The sequence below is a fragment of the Momordica charantia genome, assembly GCF_013281855.1.
Source record: "Momordica charantia cultivar OHB3-1 chromosome 8 unlocalized genomic scaffold, Mcharantia_2.0 BLBB01000008.1, whole genome shotgun sequence".
NCBI classification, from domain to species: domain Eukaryota; kingdom Viridiplantae; phylum Streptophyta; class Magnoliopsida; order Cucurbitales; family Cucurbitaceae; genus Momordica; species Momordica charantia.
The window spans coordinates 31162576-31180363 of NW_028275166.1; the positions used below are offsets into that span (position 1 = coordinate 31162576).

General features: G+C 31.1%; 1 protein-coding gene across 5 annotated transcripts; it reads left to right on the forward strand.

Annotated features, from left to right (window-relative positions):
* Positions 1 to 527: 527 nt before the first annotated feature.
* Positions 528 to 10824, forward strand: PDE327 (FAD/NAD(P)-binding oxidoreductase family protein). 5 transcript variants are annotated; one of them, XM_022302488.2, is made up of 15 exons: positions 528 to 933; positions 1030 to 1092; positions 1230 to 1664; positions 3163 to 3234; positions 3961 to 4086; positions 4210 to 4422; positions 4773 to 4820; positions 4928 to 5089; positions 5482 to 5643; positions 5996 to 6089; positions 6758 to 6876; positions 6967 to 7011; positions 7438 to 7772; positions 8300 to 8468; positions 10576 to 10824. In XM_022302488.2, the coding sequence occupies exons 1-13, from the start codon at positions 616 to 618 to the stop codon at positions 7669 to 7671; spliced, it is 2091 nt and encodes a 696-aa protein (XP_022158180.1). In that variant the 5' UTR covers positions 528 to 615; the 3' UTR covers positions 7672 to 7772; positions 8300 to 8468; positions 10576 to 10824. The 5 variants fall into 5 exon arrangements, with proteins under 5 accessions (XP_022158180.1, XP_022158183.1, XP_022158181.1 ...); XM_022302491.2 differs by having other exon boundaries at positions 10691 to 10824; XM_022302489.2 differs by having other exon boundaries at positions 7438 to 7798; positions 10576 to 10714.
* Positions 10825 to 17788: the final 6964 nt, after the last annotated feature.

The window sequence follows — 17788 nt, forward strand, 5'->3', positions numbered from 1 at the left end:
ATAACATTTATCTCACTAAAAGAACGAGTATATAGCATTTAGAACTATGATCATATTAACAACTCTTGTTGTTTACTATTATATAATCATCATTTAGGCCGTTTATATCATCCATACATAATTTCAATTTAAAATTTTATATTTTCAACCTCGGAAGAAAATCCAAGGTCTAAAATATAGAATAAACATATATTTTTACGACCCTACTCCCCAACTAGTTATGTTCCACTTAATCCATATTTTATGACCATGTATTTTTTCTTGTTTAATAAATGGGGGAGTCACCATCTTTTGATTAAAGATGTGTACCTTAACCAATTAAATTAAACTTTTTTCATATGAGATTTTAGTAGTAATAAATCTACAACTCCTATTAATTGGGGAACAAATTAGACATTAGGATGATTTAGGGCCAAATTAATTAGAAATTAGGATAATGTAGGACCAAATTATTAAAAATTAGGATAATTCAGGAAAGGAAAAAAAAAGTTGAATATTTGTTTAAAGTATTAAAATAATACCAACGGATCGGATTTTTGGTCATCTGAATTCTGAAGCTGCAGTCTACTGCATTCGTTCACCGTGGGCTTACTCTCACTCCCTCCGCCATCCGCCATGGCTCTTCTTCCACCCAAGCTCGCCCTCGGATGCCCTAATTCTACACTATTCTCTGTAACTCTGAGACTCTCTTCTCCTCGTCTTCCACCATTCCGAGTTTCCTGCGCTAAACGAACCGGCAAGAAGAGGTATCCATCGGAAAAGAAGAAGCTCAAGTTGAAACACAAAGAAGTCCTCACTACAGTCAAGAACAAGTTCGAAGGCATTTGGAGGCTGTTCAAGCTCGGAGTTCCCGTGGAGAAGGATCATGGCAAGGATTTTCATGGTCTCTCGGATGCTCTGATGCAAGAGATTGCCAAAGTGCTTGAGTTTCCGGTAATTTAGGCGGCTTCGTTGATGTTTTCTTTCTTGACTATTGGGAATGGAAGCTGAGTGCATATGTTTTGACAATACTGCGTGTGAATTTTCCAGGTCGCCTCAATGCTGCCACGGGAAGCCTTTTCGGTTATTCGTAAATCTTTTGACGCCAGAAAGGTCCGTCTGATGATATTCTGCTGATTTTGGACGTTTATAGATTTCTTATTGTTGCCTATTTGTTAGAAGTATTAATTGATTATCAAGCAGTTGCTGGATTATTTTCTTATACTAAATTGCCTCACCGATGCTTTCAGATGTTGAAAGAACCCAAGTTTGTGTATACCGTGGAAATGGATGTACATAAGTTACTGATTCTGGAACCTCGTGTTCGGGATTTCATTTCGGACTTGGAGCCTAAAGTTGGATTGATGGAACATATTGCAAAAGAAAAGGTTTCCAATGATGTAATCAGTATCGTTCATGATCTCAAAAGTAATCACGAAGTGGTGGGAGAAAATGGACTTAACGGTCACTCTGGTCCTCACTTGCGAACTTCAAATAGAAAACCAAGAATTGCCGTTGTTGGCAGTGGGCCATCTGGCCTTTTCGCCTCTGTTGTCCTTGCAGAGTTTGGGGCTGATGTTACCTTGATTGAAAGAGGTCAACCGGTGGAACAAAGAGGGCGTGATATTGGTGCATTGGTAGCTCGTCGGATTCTGGAACTGGATAGCAATTTTTGCTTTGGGGAGGTTATTAATTTTACTTCTTTAATTACTCCTTCCACAGACTTATTTGGTTTTAAGTTATACATGCATTGCATTATTGCTTTATTCGAAGACATTGCTCTCGACCACAGTTATATGTTCTTCCAGTGCTACTTCTCCTCTGGTCCCAAATATGTGTTGCACCCCATAATTACTGTTATGTATATATATAATCTATTTCCCTGAAATTAGAAACAATATCAAAGATTTAATTTCAAGGAACTGCTTCCTTTTAGTCCACTTTTGCCAGACAAAGTATGGTTAAAAAGATTTCCAAATGAAGAACTGGAACTTCCATAAAGTATGAGTTTTATGGAGCATTTTGAACTCCATCTTGAAGAAAAGTTGTTCTCGAACTACCAATGTCCTCCTGTCGTGGCTTCCCTTTAAAAATTGTTCCCTTTAGTCTCAAATTCAACGTCCAATTTTGTTTTTCCTCCTCCACCCCCCAGAATACAGTTCTTTCTATTCCCCCTTTTCCTCTTAAACGATAAGGAAATTAGCTGTATACCCTGCAAGCTGATTTTTCTTTTAAGATAGATTTTCTGGAATATTAATGAAGTTTTTTTACTAAGTAAATGAGAAGATTTACATCTAAAATGCGGGAAATAGACAGTCGAGTCCCTTAAGAAACTGGAGATTGCAAAAAAGAGTGCCAATTTTAAAGCTGCAAAGTAGAATATTTACAGAAAAAAGCTTTGTATTAGCACTCCAATTGGAAATCTATCTTGTCACAGAATAGGAAGAAAACAGCGGAATAATAAAATGCTGACTGTACTTGGATCACCACTTGGCAAGAAAATGTTAGAATAGCATGGTTGCGTCACAAATATGCCATAGATTAAATACTATTTCTTTGTTCAATATTTCTTCAGATAAACTTAAAATCCAGGGAATATTCTTTTTGGGAACTGAACTACTTGATAGTCAAAGCTGAAGTAAGTTGATTTGGACGAACTTTTTGTGTCAGAAAGAAACAGTAGATTTCCCCTAGGAGCAGAGAGAGTGTTTCTTGTTTCATAGGAGCATATTGTTCTTGTAACTGTGTTGCGGATTGTCCAGAGATTGTTTTTTGTTATCTAGGAGCATACTGTTTTTGTGACTGTGTTGCAGATTGTCCGAACCTTTTGTAACCGTGGGTTATCTCCTCTCTATGCTAATTGAAAATATTTATTTTGCAACTTCTTTAACTCGGGCTACACTACACAATAGTCCATGAAACAATTGTTATCTAAAGGAAACTATGTGATAGTCAATGATTGAATTCTCACTGTTGTGTGCATATCAATTTATTTATTTATTAATTTGTGGTATTCTTGACTAAGTCTATAAGCTCAGTCAATTGGGCACATTTTATGTTTTTCTCATTGGCATATTGTCCTATGGTCATTTGATTGTGTTCTCCTTTTCTCCAAGATATCATGTTTCTTGGCTCTTCAGTTCTTTATCTTTGAGTTATTCATTTAGAACTTATGCATGGCAGGGTGGTGCAGGTACCTGGAGTGACGGGAAGTTGGTCACTAGAATTGGTAGAAACAGTGGCAGCGTCCAAGCGGTTAGACCTTTTTTCCCCTCATCAATCTATGTGTTTATCTATGACACTAAAATAGTTATTCTTTCTCTGATAAAAAGAATGATGCTTTTGCTTCAAAATTGTATGGACATACTCATGTTCTTCAAATTTGTTTCGTTTGATGAATACTACTTTTTGGTGTAGTTTTTCTTCTTCCATGTAGAGTAGAAGAAATGAACATCAGTTTCCAAAGTCTTGGCTATGATATTTTTTTTTCCTGTTTTGTACGCCAAGTCCCTAAACCACCATCTCCTTCATTGTTAGATTTGCTTTTATAACGAGGCACCCAAATCTTGTGACTTTCTGAATGTTATTATGTAGTTTCTCCATGGTGCCTTGTTCTAATTCATACTTCCTTAGTTGTGTTGAAAAACCAGCATTTTGTTCTCAGTTTTTACCTATGAATTTTAAACTAAGAATTGCAGAGAGCAGCACCATCTCTGTTCCATTCCGCATATTATCTACACCTGTACTTATTTATCAAAATTTCCAAACTGTTTGCGTGGCTACAAATCTTGGCCTTGGATGCTTTTCCGGTTTGAAAAATATAATCTTTTGTGTTTGAACGTTATGTCATCTCCAATCAACATCACGAAAAGAAAACCTGCTACTTCTATTTACAATCTATTCCAATTTCCAACAAGATTATCTACTTTATCTAATATATCCCTGGAAAACCAAATTTTGTTTTTTCATTCTTGATTCTAGGTTATGAAATCTTTAGTTTATTTTGGGGCCCCAAAGAATATTTTACTAGATGGAAAGCCTCACCTTGGAACAGACAAGTTGATTCCATTACTTAGGAGCATTCGGCAACACTTACAAATGTTGGGTGTGAGTATCTACCTTATTCCCATCCTTGGGTTTGTATCATGTATGTATGTAAGATTAAATATCTTTTGCTAGCTTCCACATTTCTTCAGCTTTCCCCCCTTAATTTTTACGACTTGATTCTAGGTCACTATCAAGTTCGGGACTAGGGTTGATGACCTTATTGAAGAGAACGGACATATAGTGGGTGTTAAAGTTTCTGATTCAAGAGACATGTTAAAGCTCACTAACCAGAAACTTGAATATGATGCCATTATCCTAGCTGTTGGTCATTCTGCACGTGATGTATATCAAATGCTTACGTCTCATAATGTTTCCCTGGTTCCCAAAGAGTTCGCCGTAAGTTTAGACTTGATCCCTCTTGTTTTGTGAATAACTTGGTTTCTTTAACAAGGATATTGCATCTATGAATGTTCTCTTAGACCCAAAAAAAAATGTTGAATGCGTGGATGCTAAAATAATGCTTGATGTACGCACCTGGATTCAATTTGTTGTGCCAGATTTGTTGCCCGTTAACAAGGATATTGCATCTATGAATGTTCTCTTAGACCAGAAAAAAAATGTTGAATGCGTGGATGCTAAAATAATGCTTGATGTACGCACCTGGATTCAATTTGTTATGCCAGATTTGTTGCCCGTTAACAGGATCTCTTTTATAGATTCTCACATTGTTGTCCTTCATGGCTTAGGTTGGTCTAAGGATCGAGCATCCTCAAGAATTAATAAACAGCATACAGGTTGGCATTATCGCTTTGTTCAAAATTGATTGTTTTTCTCATCTTAGCTTTCATATATGTTTCACCTTGCTTTAGATATAAACGTATGCTTGTATATTCAAATGTAGTATTCTGGCTTGGCCAATGAGGTAGAGAAAGGACGTGGGAAAGTACCTGTGGCAGATTACAAAGTTGCCAAGTATGTTAACATAGACACGCAGGATCCATCGTCCAATTCTCTAGCTGCAAGTCGCAGTTGCTATTCATTTTGCATGTGTCCTGGTGGCCAGGTATGTCTCTCAATTGATTGAACTGATCAAGAAGGCATATTTTACAGATTGGCTCTAGTTCGATCTCTTATGGTCTCGGATTATATTATACCACAATTGGGTGAATTTGGCATCGACTAGTGTGTACAGTTCTGTTAGAAAACTGACGCTATAAGAACTCAAAATTCAGTTACTCTCTAATGTCAGTAAATCTGCATTGATTAATGTCTTTATGTAAGAAAACTGATATTATTTACTCTCTATTTTCTTATACCTCATAAAAGCAGAGTTTTAGTACGTTTAAGTGCAGCCTCATCGAGAAATTGGCATCTGGCATAAATCCATAATTGTTTCTTAATGAATTTTACCATTGTTTTATATCTGTTAATAGTAACTTGGTACGTCATTTCTAGGTTGTCCTCACAAGTACAGACCCCTTAGAACTTTGTATTAATGGAATGTCATTCTCTCGACGTTCATCAAGATGGGCAAATGCTGCTCTTGTCGTCACTGTTTCAACTAAGGATTTTAATGATCTGAGTTTCCAGGGGCCTCTCGCTGGGGTTCAATTTCAGGTGGCGTTTCGGTCTTCTCTCTTCGTCCTAAATAATATTTTATCTTTTCGGCAACCTAATAAACTTTCACTTTCTTTTCCCTGCAAAAACTTTTAGGAATAATTTTTTTTGGTACAATAAATATGGGAATGAGAGATAAGAATCTTCAACGTCTAGGGAAGGAGCAAGACATAGTTGTGCTCATGTAATCATTTCCATTCAAATATATCTCCATCAATCATCATGCGATTATAATAACTTTATCTTTTCCTAAAATAACTTCAGGGCATTAACATTCGTTAAGTGATTGTATTCAACTTACCGACTTTCATAAACGATGTCTCTTAATGGTATTCTACTATTTTCTTGTCAGAGAGAGCTTGAGCGAAGAGCAGCCGTCATGGGAGGTGGAAATTTTGTTTTGCCTGTACAGACAGCTACGAATTTTATGGACAGAACGTTAAGAGGTATGTCAAGTCTTTGGTTGCTCTGAAACTTCAGTTTTTTTTTTTTTTTTATGTGATCAGAACCCACACCCTTTTAGTCAAAGATATATATTTTAATTAGTTGAGTTATGTTCAAGTTTGAAAATTCTTAATGTTGAGTTAAACATTGAAAAGTTTTATAAAAGATAAAAAAACTAAGGTCTTATTTGATAACTATTTTTTAGTTATCAAACTCATCCATTTCTTTGATATTTTTTTCACCTTTCTTAAAAATATTCTTAGCTAAATTTAAAAAACAAAAGCAAGTTTTTGAAAGCTACCTTTCTTAAGTTTTAAAAATTTAGCATAGATTTTGAAAACCTTTCTAAAATGTAGATAGAAACAAAGAAATACATGAATGAATGAAAGTAGTTTTTAAAAGCTTAATTTTCAAAAACAGAAAAAAACAACAAAAACAAAATAGTTATAAGCAGGGTCAAGTTTTGTTTGAGAGTTTTACAATTTAAATCGGGGATAAAAATTCAAATGACCAGTTGAGCCGTACTCATGTTGGCTATTAAAAAAACCTACATGGTCATCTCCGTACTATCAGCAGGATTTTCTGCACTAAACTTCATTTTACCAACTACTTCCCTTTCAGATTGATATGTTTGTTTTCTTTCTTTCCTTTCTTTCATTGTTTTTCTCAGTAACATCCGTGCCACCATCAAGTTATCGGTTAGGAGTGAAGGCCTCAAATCTCCACGAGTTATTCCCTGATCATATTACAGAAGCTTTACAACAATCTATCCTAGCATTTGATCAAGAGGTCCTCTATTAATATCTTTTTTGACAGCATGCATTTCTTAATTATATCCAAACTGACCGACCTTTTTCTTTCCAAATTTTGGACGTTCAGTTACCAGGTTTTCTCTCAAGTGACGCCCTTCTACATGGAGTGGAGGTAGTTTTTCCTTTTTATATAAGAATGTTTGGTTCCAAAGGGTTTCTAACCCCTTTTTCTCATTCTTTGAAATGAAGAATGTAATGTTTTCTAATGGTCTAAATGATTCGGAAGTGGCAATTAGAACGTGTTAGATCACCACTAAACTCAAAAGCTTAAGCGGATGGATTACGATAAATATAATAATTTATCAACACTTCAACACTCCTTTCAATTGTGGGCTAGAAAATTTTCACAATGCCCCGCAAGTGGTTATAAATACTAATTGGGGGGAAGAAACCACCATCATGGGTTGACTGAGTGGTCAATAAGGGCCAATGTAAATAGTAAATAGCTTAGAGGAAATGAGTTCAGACTTGACGTGTGCAATTTTATACTTTTAATCAGCTAAAATCACTTTTTCTCTAAATTTTTTTTTGCTTCCAGACGAGAACAAGTTCCCCTGTTCAAATCCCACGCAACCCCGAGACATACGAAAGCACATCTCTTAGAGGACTCTACCCGGTTGGTGAAGGGGCAGGCTACGCGGGAGGAATTGTAAGTGCAGCAGTCGATGGCATGTACGCAGGCTTTGCCGTGGCTAAGAATTTCAATCTTTACCATGGCGACCTTGAGATGGTTTTGGGCAAGGCTCAGAGTTCCGGATCCGTGATGTACTAGAGCTGATTTGATTCTCCTGCCAGTAAAGGAGAGGAGCCTGTGACTATAAATCTGGTGAATCTCTGCACGTTAATTCCCACAAGCCCATCTAAGTCAACCAGGTTTTACTCTCAACCTAACTATAAATGTACGTAAATGCAGTTAAATAGTTTCTTGATATGAAGTGTTAACATTTTTGAAGTTTTCTTTTTGGGCCCAAATATAGTTGTTTTAGAAAAGGTTTAAATTCTTTTTTCATCTCTGAATTTTCATACCTTTAGCTTCTTAATTTCGCTCAAATACCATTTGAATCAATTATTTTATAGAAATTTGACATAGGCATATGTTTTTGTTCGTAGATGAGTGGACAAGTATCGATTTTAATTAGAAATTAATAGTATAGATTACAATAATATTTTAGTCTAAAAGTTTAGGAACTAAAATAAAGTATTTGAAAGATAGAGAAATTGAAACAAAATATTTAAAAGTCTTTAAGTATAGAAAAAACTCTTATTTTTGTCATTATCTCTCAGATTGTGCTTTTATGCTTTTTTAGAAAGAACATTAATCATTAAGGAAAAGCCATTTTAAGTGATAAGTTGTATTTGTGCATACCCATATTGAAAACTTGCATGCTCTTTGGAAGCAGCCATAGTTTTCACCTTCAAGGAGCATCCAATTACAAACAAGGATCTGCTTCTACATCATTTTGTTCGATTTGAGGTGGAGTTTTACATCTTTCTATTTCGTAAATATGCGACAATTAAACAAGCTGCTCGGGCCATTCAGACTGATTTAGCGGACTCTACTTGGTCCAGGTAAATTTTAATTTTCAAGTAGCTATACTTTCATTCTCTACGATTGTCTAGAATTAGTACGACCCTATTTGATAACCATTTTGTTTTTAGTTTTCTGTTTTTGAAAATTAAGTTTGTAAACACTATTTTGAGCTATGTATTTCTTTGTTTTGCTGTGTAATTCTCGAGAACATTTTCAAAATCTAAGTTAAATTTGAAAACTAAAAACAGTAGTTTTAAAAATTTTGTTTTTGTTTTTGAAATTAAGTTAAGAATTTAAATTTGTTTTTAAGAAATGTGAATACACACTAGCAAAATTGTTTAAAGAAGCAAAATGATTATCAAAGAATGCCTACAATAAATTTCATTATTCTAAAATAGTTGCAATAATTCTCAAGTTTTTTATTTTCTTCCTTTTTTATTTTTGTTTTGTTTTCCTTCTAATGACCATGCTTAAGATCTACGCGCTAGGGAAATAGGGAAAACAATAGCTGCAATATTGAATGTTGAAATATGGCAATCCACTTTTTTTAGCGTTGCAACCAATTTTGCTACTTATTAAAATTTCTCAAAACAAAGTGGTTATCAAATTGACCTGTGTTTTTCAGGTTTTTTCTCTCTCTTATTCTCTTCATCTACCTTTTAATTGAGGTTATTTTGTCTTTAAAAACTATAAAACTATGAGCATTAATATTAAATAAAATAACATATATTTTTACAAGTTAACCAAAAAATCATTTTGAAAATGGAAACAAAAACTTGTTTTTTTGTTTTGTTTTAATTTATAGAATATTTATCAAATAACGGCATATTTATAGGGTTTAAGATTTAGGAATTAGAATTGAGTAGATTTGGAAGTTCCTAGGATAATTTGTTGCTCTGCTTCTCATAAGTGACAGCTATTTTGATGTACATTTCTTGATTGGAAAGAAGTAAATTATAGTATTTTATAATCACTACTTTTTCTCTTTAAGCAATGGCAACATGTGTCAAAAATATTGATGAATTTGACCTTTTTCCTTGATGGGCAATAAATACTAGGAAGAATAAGTGACTTAATACAGTTTTTTCTTTTTAATTTTAAAAAATTATTTTGAAATACATCTTTTGTTTCTTATATTGTTATTTATTGCTTTTTACATTTTTATTTAAATATCACAAATTTTAAATCAAGTTGTACTTATATACTTGAAAGAAATTAAGAAATATTTTATTTTTTACCTTTATACTTTGCTCATTAAACTTTCCACTCCATTATATTGAATCTTGAAATTTGTTTTAATTCTCAAAACTAAATTAGGTAAATACCACAGCTAATAAATTATACAAAATTTAACCAATAAAATACTCTAAATCAAACCACAAAAATTTCCAAATTCAACCATAAAAAATACAACTAAAATGCATCTAACATGACTAAAAGAACAACTAATAAAATAACCTCCTTAGTTGTAGTAACACTCATAGCTAGTTACAAGTCTAAAACAACCATCTAATTTGCCGGTATAAATTTTACTACATTTGAAGTTTAAGATTCAATTAGATGAAGTTAAAAGTTTAGGTTAAATTGACTCACCCGGCCAAATACAAGTTAAAATATGACTTTTTTTTCCGACGTTTAATTATTACTATTAGAGAAAACTCACGACCATTACAATCCCACAAATAATTTAAAAAATTATCTCACCACATAATTTTCTGTTTCAAGAAGTTTGTTCGGATCCAAAAGGAAAAAAAAAATATACACCTCATTTTTTATGTTCTCAAGTAATCACAAGACCATGAATAAAGTTTAAATTAAAATATCGAGGTCTCAATTTACGGAGGATAAAATGTCAATTTTGATGGATATTTTTGAAAAAATGAAAAGCCAAAAATCATAACATATATTTGAAAAAAACAAATAAATATTTTTCTTAAATAATTTTAAATCAATTAATATTAATATTATATCCATATTAGTGATATTTTGTTGATATGTTTATATTTTGTCTATTTTTTTGGTGATATTATGGAGACGTTGATTCATCCCTTGTGTTAATGTCAAACTCTTAGTCCTATACAAATGTCGATAGAAATTTAATACCCTGCACATGAGTAATATGACTTATTTTCTATGTTACTTCAGGTTGGAAGTAAAATATCATTTGTATATTTTATTATATGCATGCAGCAGAGGGAGCATTCAGTGAAAGCTCAAGTCTCCACTCCAATATTTTATACATTCTTATCTCTCTCAACAGATTTGCTTTTGGATCATACGGGAACAACACTCTTGCAGATTCTGCATAATATTATCGGTATGTACTAATTTTTATATTGCTATATTATAACAAAAATATTATTGTCAATATTAGCAATAGGATTTTATCTTGAATGGAACTCTTTACTCCTCACCCTGGGAACTTGGTTTTTATGAGAAACTTAACTTTCATTAGTAGATGTGAAAGCTCGAAAAGAGAGGAATCATGGAAAAACATTAGTTTAAAGACTTGTCTATCGGTCGTTAAACTTTGAGTTTGTATTTAATTAGGTTCTTGAATTAAAAAAAAAAAATGTTTGATAGGGGTTTCTAAACTTTAAATTTCTTGTTTAATAGGTTCTTGACATATTTGACATTTTTATGCCTAATAGTCCGATAGAAATTGAATTTTGAGTCTAAGATAACTCTAGTCTTTTAATTTTGTGTTGAATAAATTTGTGAATCTAAAAAAATCTAATAAATTAGAGGTTTATTAGACAAAAAAATTAAAGTTAAGAGACTTATTACCCCTCTTTAAAGTTTAAGAAACACAATACGACTCTAAATTTGTAATTTTCTTTAATTTATTTATTTTTGTTTTTTAAAAGAACTATTCTTGTAGGGTTAGCTTTTGCCTTCCATCATCATTTTACTCTCATTTTATATTAACTTATTTAAGAAAGGGACCCCCCTAATGATTAGGCTTCATGGTAACTAGGACTGAAAATGGGCAGATTGCCTTTTTTCTTAATAAATGTGTGTTCTCTCAAATACAATGGCTTTGTCAATAAATCGATAGTTGGGCTTACAAATTCTAGAATTGGAATCTTCCCCTTTCTCTTTGTTTTTTTACTACGAACATGTGGAGATGATGATTTAAACCTTCAATCTTACTCATATATACCTTAATTAATTGAATTGTGCTCAGGTTGGTGAATTAGAACTCGTTTGGTAGCATTTTTGTTTCTTATTTTTCAAAAGTTAAGAAACATAAGGGTTTGGTAACTGTTTTTATGTTCGGTTTCTCATTTTTAAGAAACAAATTTCTTGTAACCATTATGGGTGGTTCATTGGTCAAAATGGACTAGGGTTAATTAGGAAGGAATGAACTCGAATCCCATGATAACCACCTATCTTGGAAATTAGTAATTCCTATTTATTTATTAAAAAAATAAATACAACATAAAATATTTGAATATTTAATTTTAAAAAAATAATTTTCATATAAAACTTTATTTTTTAATTTAAAATTTTAGAGAAAAATAAATAAGACACAGTGTCACCAAATATGTTTATATTTCTTTTTTCAATGAAAAATAAAAAACAAAAAAGAAAAAATGGAATTTGAAGTGGTAAAATCAGAGTAGACCAAACTCTTAAAAAAAATCTCAATCTATTCATTGTTATTCTCCCTTTGATGTATCACATACCATTTTTTAAATTTCATGTTTAAAATATTTTCAATGTCATTTGTTGTATTCAATAAAAAAGTTGAAGTAAAATAACAGATATGATATGATATTTATTTATTTATTATATATATATAATATATTTTTTTTTTTTTACGTGAGCCTTTTTTATATATAATTTTAAATATTCACCTCATTTCCATCCAATATTTCAAAAATCTAGTTGGCCCTTTGAAAGGTATTATTATAGGACACTATATTTTACCTAATCAAAAGAAAACTACCAAAAGAAGTGCTACCAGAAGGCATTTCAAATGTCATGTTCCTATTTTGTTTTTCAATTTCAAAAACATGATAGTTAATAATTGAAGATGATCTTATTGTTTTTGAACCATATCTAATTATATTAATTTAAATTTCACATAATATACTAATTTCTATACAAAATTGAAAAAAAAAATGATGATGTGATGAGACTTGGACCACTCTAATAAAAACAAATGCCACTTATTTGTGATTTTTGAGTGATTTGTCTTTGGCTCTTGCTTGCATATAAAATTGTCTTTAGGCATGAGTGACTTCCATTCACAAATATATAATCAAACTCTAGATTTCCTTTCATCACCAGCCATAGGTTTTGTAAGATCTGGGATGACCATTTCTTTAACTAAGTAATGAGAAAATTTTAGGAATATTCGGTTCTTTTTTTAATTTTCACCCATCTATTTAGCATGGCTATCATGTCGTGGTCGAGCCAACTCTTCTAGAGACACTATGTGTTGATTGTGGGACGTTCAAGCTGTATGATCGTAACTTACATAGAAAACCTTCCAAAGACATGTGTCTACTCTATTCATGTATGTCCTGAGATATGGTTTGGACATGAAAGTATGTTTTAGCCTCACATCTGACATGTTTACGCAATCAAACAAACAAATAGCTTGATTAGGCTATGTTTGTTAATTAAACCAAACACTCCTCATTTAACAAGTAAGAAAATTGTCAGTTAACTATCCTAATTTAGATTGATTCCCACAATTGAACACAAAACTTGAAGAAGTTCCGGACAACCATACCAAGCCCCTAACTTGACTCAACGTTGTAAACAACAATGCACCACTCCATATTCTTTATTGCCTATTATTAAGCCAAAATCTCTCTCTCAAAGTACCAACTTGACCATCGAAGCTTTCTCGACCAACATCAACATTGGTATCTTTGAACCCTCCTATCATTTCGCTTTTTGTTATCAACATCAAACCTCATCAAGCTAGCGACGGGGAAAGGCTAGGTAGCTGGTTTTCTTGGGATTGCTCTCTGGCTGACTATGACGATTGCCCTCACTGATAAACTTTCACCATCTCCAAATAATTGTCCAGAAAAGAGAACTAATTACCTAGGATTAAAAACTTCCATAAACCCAAGGAACAGCCTCCAATCAAACATAAAGTAGAACTACTTAAATACTTAAATCTAAAATTTATGTTCCCTATTATTATAGATGATTCTACCAATCAGCTAAGCAGGTTCTTTTTCTTTATTTTATACTCAAAGAAAAAAAGAAAAAACTAAGCATGTTAGTTGATGATTAAAAAAAAACAAGAAGAAGAAGCAATGGACCAAAAATGGAAAACAAAATAATTGGTACCCCATAAAGATTGTGATGGGCCCACAATGTGAGATGAAAGTTCCATTTCATAGGTTATGTCTAAGTCATGGGCATGTGGCAAAACTAATGTTTATTATTCTTATTTTGAATAAATTGATTTATTAGTTTGAAAGGGCTTTATAATTTATATAGAAGAAGAAGAATAAAGATGGTTTTGGAAGGGCATGTGGATTTTGAGATACATTGCACCGAAAGTGGATTCCTATATGTATATATTGGCTTTATGTAGAGGGCAGAGCGTGAGATGTTTTATGGCTTTGTTATTATTACCCACATATTTTTGCATATGTTGCCAATAATAATATAATGATTTAATCATTTTGATTCTTTTAATTTCGGGTCTCGTTCATTTTGGTCTCTAGACGTCTATTTTGATCTATCTATGTTCGATTTTTATTCATTTTAGTATCTGCACTTTCAAAATGTCTATTTTGATTATAGTACTTCTAGAAAGTGATTGTTTTGGTCTTTGAATTTTCATTGTTATCTCATTTATGTCTATCATAAATATTATCATGACACTTTACGCATTAAATTTATTGAAATATAGTCATAACGTTGTATTTGTATATAATTTCAAAACCATTTCTTAAAAATGAGAAACTATAAATGTCAACGACTACCTAGCTCATGTATTTCTAAAAAATCGAAAATGAAAAACATAACAAAATGACACTTAGTTAGCATCATTTGTTTCAGTTTGCCTGTTCTCATCAAATTTTCAAAGCTTTATTAGTAATTGAATATTGCTACACTTGACCATGTTAGGAATATGGTTATTAAATTTGATGGAAAAACAGAGTTTGAAGGCCAAATAAGAAAAGGAAAAAAAAAAAAGACTAAATCAAAACCTACCCAATAATCAAAGAATAATTTAGCCAATAGAAAAAGTCAGTCAAGTAAGTTTTGATTGTGACATATGCTTGTATGTTGTAACTTTTAATAAATACATACTCATCACCAAAAATATTAAAATAAGTAATAAGAGAGAACAAAATTGGGAGTCTTGAATCAAAAGTTTAAATTAATTGGACCTTTGTTGGTTGATGGCAATGAAATATATTTATTAACCAAAATTAATCAGACTTTTGTTGGTTGAAGATATTTAATATCTTTAGTATGCTCATTCTTACCAAAAAGAAAAATCTTACAAAAAAAAAAAAAGTAAATAGATGGCTTAACCAGTTGAGACAAAAAAGAAAAAAAAAAGGGAATACTTATTGATAAACTTAACACCCCTAATAGTTTGGAATTTATGTGATCCATTCCCATGTCCTCCCATCTTTCTCCTCTTTTGACCCATTTCTTGGGGAGTCTCCAAACTATATTTGAACCTTTGTTCAAAATCAAATATGTAGAAACTTAGGTTTACCTATTTTACAAGATATGCGAGTCACTTTTTATAGGCCAACCTTATGGAAGACTTTTTTTCGTTCGTGGAACATCTGAGAAAGGGTTGTAGGTGATGGTGCGTTCTAGCTACCACCAAACCAATAGAACCAAGGTTGAAATTTTTAAAAGATTAAAAATCTTCTACGTAGATCAAGGGTTCAAACTCCTCCTCCGTAATGGTAACATTTGGTAAGGATTCTACGTTGAAAAGATAAGTGAGATAACAAATGTTTATAATATACATAAACTATTCTTCTTATTGCTAATTGATTTTGAGATAAATATTGATGTGATATCAAACTTCAACAAGTTGAATGAACATCCCGTCCAAAAATGGATTCCAGCCAAAGGAATCCTATAAATATTGAAAACCTTATATTAACAAGGAAAAAGTACAAACTTGAAAATAACCCGAACATTAAGAATAAAATTATATATAATTTTAAAATATAAAAATAAACTAGGGTCCTTCTTTGAAAATCAATAAAAAAAATAGTCAAAATCTCAAGAATTGTAGGGTAAGGGTCTTAAAATCTTGTGGACTTTCTCTTTGAAGAAACCAAATCATGTGTCTTCTTCCATTAATTAGAGGAACACAACAACATCTTCAAACACTTTGAAGGGACATGATAAGTAACAACTTATCATGAATTTTTAATGCTGTTTCCAATTTGTTTTTGTTATTGTTTTTTTTTTTTTTTAAATTAATGTGTTTTTTAAGTGAAAAAAGATTGTTGGTAATTTAGGTCAACAACTTTACCTTTGGTTGCTAAATTTTGGAAATTAAGATTGTTTTTTATCTTTTTTCAGGAGCACTTTTGAAATTTTAGTCAAATTTCAATAACCAAAATATGTGTTAAAAGTTTTTAGAATTAGTGGGTTACAAAATTATAAAAATTACTAATAAGCCAACATGAATTTTAAAAATATTTAATTACAATTTTGATATTTTTAGTTGTTTATTTTTAAAATATCTATTTTAATCCTTGTAATTTTATTTTTTATTAATTGTCTCTACATTTTTAAAACGTTCATTTTTGTTCCTGTAATTTAAAAAAGTGACAGTTTTGGCTCATTTATTTTTTTTATCTCATTTTTATCACAATTCTCTATATATACTCAATTAATTTCTTGAAATGTAGTTATAGCTTTGTGTTAGGGATTTCATTGTGTATAAAATTTATATTAAAAATTTGTAAAAAGCACCAAAATGATCACTTTTCAAGTACATGGAATAAACAAACTTTTTGAAAGTACATCAATTGAGACGAAGGAAAGTTTAAAATACAAGGCTAGATGAACAAATACTAAAATAGTATTTAAAATTTTTTTAATCGTAGATTATGTAATGTAATTTATATATACTTGATCGATGAATTTATAAGTTATAAAAATATGAATCTTATACCATAGATAAATTTCAAAAGCACATCGGCAAACTCGTAACTCATAGTTTATAATTTTAGACTTTATAAAGTCAAAAGTTGGCTCCAGATCAAACCTCGAGATAAAGTAAAAGAAAAAAGAAAGTTTAAGAAACAATTTAATTATTATATATATATATATATATATTTTTTTTTTTTTCTGCCAAGTGCTTTTCCTCAAAGCTGTAAATTATTTTTCTTTTTCACTTTCTTTCTCTCACTTTGGAACAAAAAAAAAAAAAAAAGAAAAAGAAAAAAAATAGTGTGTGGGGCCTACCAATGGCATTCGGGAACATCAATTATGCAGTTCCACGGTGCTTTGTCATGCTCCTTTTTGTAGACGATTAGGAAAATTTTTTTTACCCACTTGTTTCAAAGTTTCAAACTAATATTATTCCAAAATTAAGAAAAATTAAAAGACAAATAAATGATTTTTTTTTGTTAAAATATTATTTTCGTCCATATATTTTTAACTTTTTAGCCAATGTACTTAAAAAAATGTTTATTTTAGTTTATATATTTTAAAATGTTCGTTTTGGTCTCATTACTTCTAAAAAGTAACCATTTTAGTCCTCATTGGTAAAAAATATATAAATTCTCCTCATGAAAATTCTTTAATAAAAAGTCATTGTTAAATGAAAAATATATATATTGAGTATAGTGTGTCGTTGAAATTGTGATAAAAGAAAATTAAAAATTAAATTGAGGGACCAAAATGATTCCTTTTAAGATTACAGGGACTAAAATGAATTAAAATTTAAAATATGGAAACTAAAATAATATTATAATTTTTGTTTCTTTTTGTGAAAATTACATTTTACTATTTTCCTCCATTACTTAGAAAACAAACTAATCACTACTCATGACCTCCATTTATCAGTTATCTTCTCCATCCCTTCATCATTGCCTATCTACCATTTTGATGTTGATATTTTTACAAGTATTTTTCATTTTGTGTTAATTTTGGTATTTAACAAATTGAATTACCTTTTGAGTCTCATGCTGTAATATTTTTGTCAATTTGATTCCTAGTTCTTAGAAAAATTTAATCATGGTTCAAGATTCTTAGTTAAATTTAACATAGTTTAGGTCCTATTTCATAACAATTTGTTTTTTTTTTTGTTTTTAAAAATTTAAATCTATAAATACTACTTTTATTTATGTGATTCCTTGTTTTGTTGTATTTGTTGTAGGGTTATATTAAA

What these genes read in the sequence shown, in the direction of transcription:
- PDE327 (XM_022302488.2), top strand. Translation starts at nt 616, where the DNA reads ATGGCTCTTCTTCCACCCAAGCTCGCCCTCGGATGCCCTAATTCTACA. An exon ending in ACAGTGGCAGCGTCCAAGCG is followed by an intron (nt 3,235 to 3,960) that starts GTTAGACCTTTT and finishes TCTTGATTCTAG; the next exon opens with GTTATGAAATCTTTAGTTTA. An exon ending in AACACTTACAAATGTTGGGT is followed by an intron (nt 4,087 to 4,209) that starts GTGAGTATCTAC and finishes ACTTGATTCTAG; the next exon opens with GTCACTATCAAGTTCGGGAC.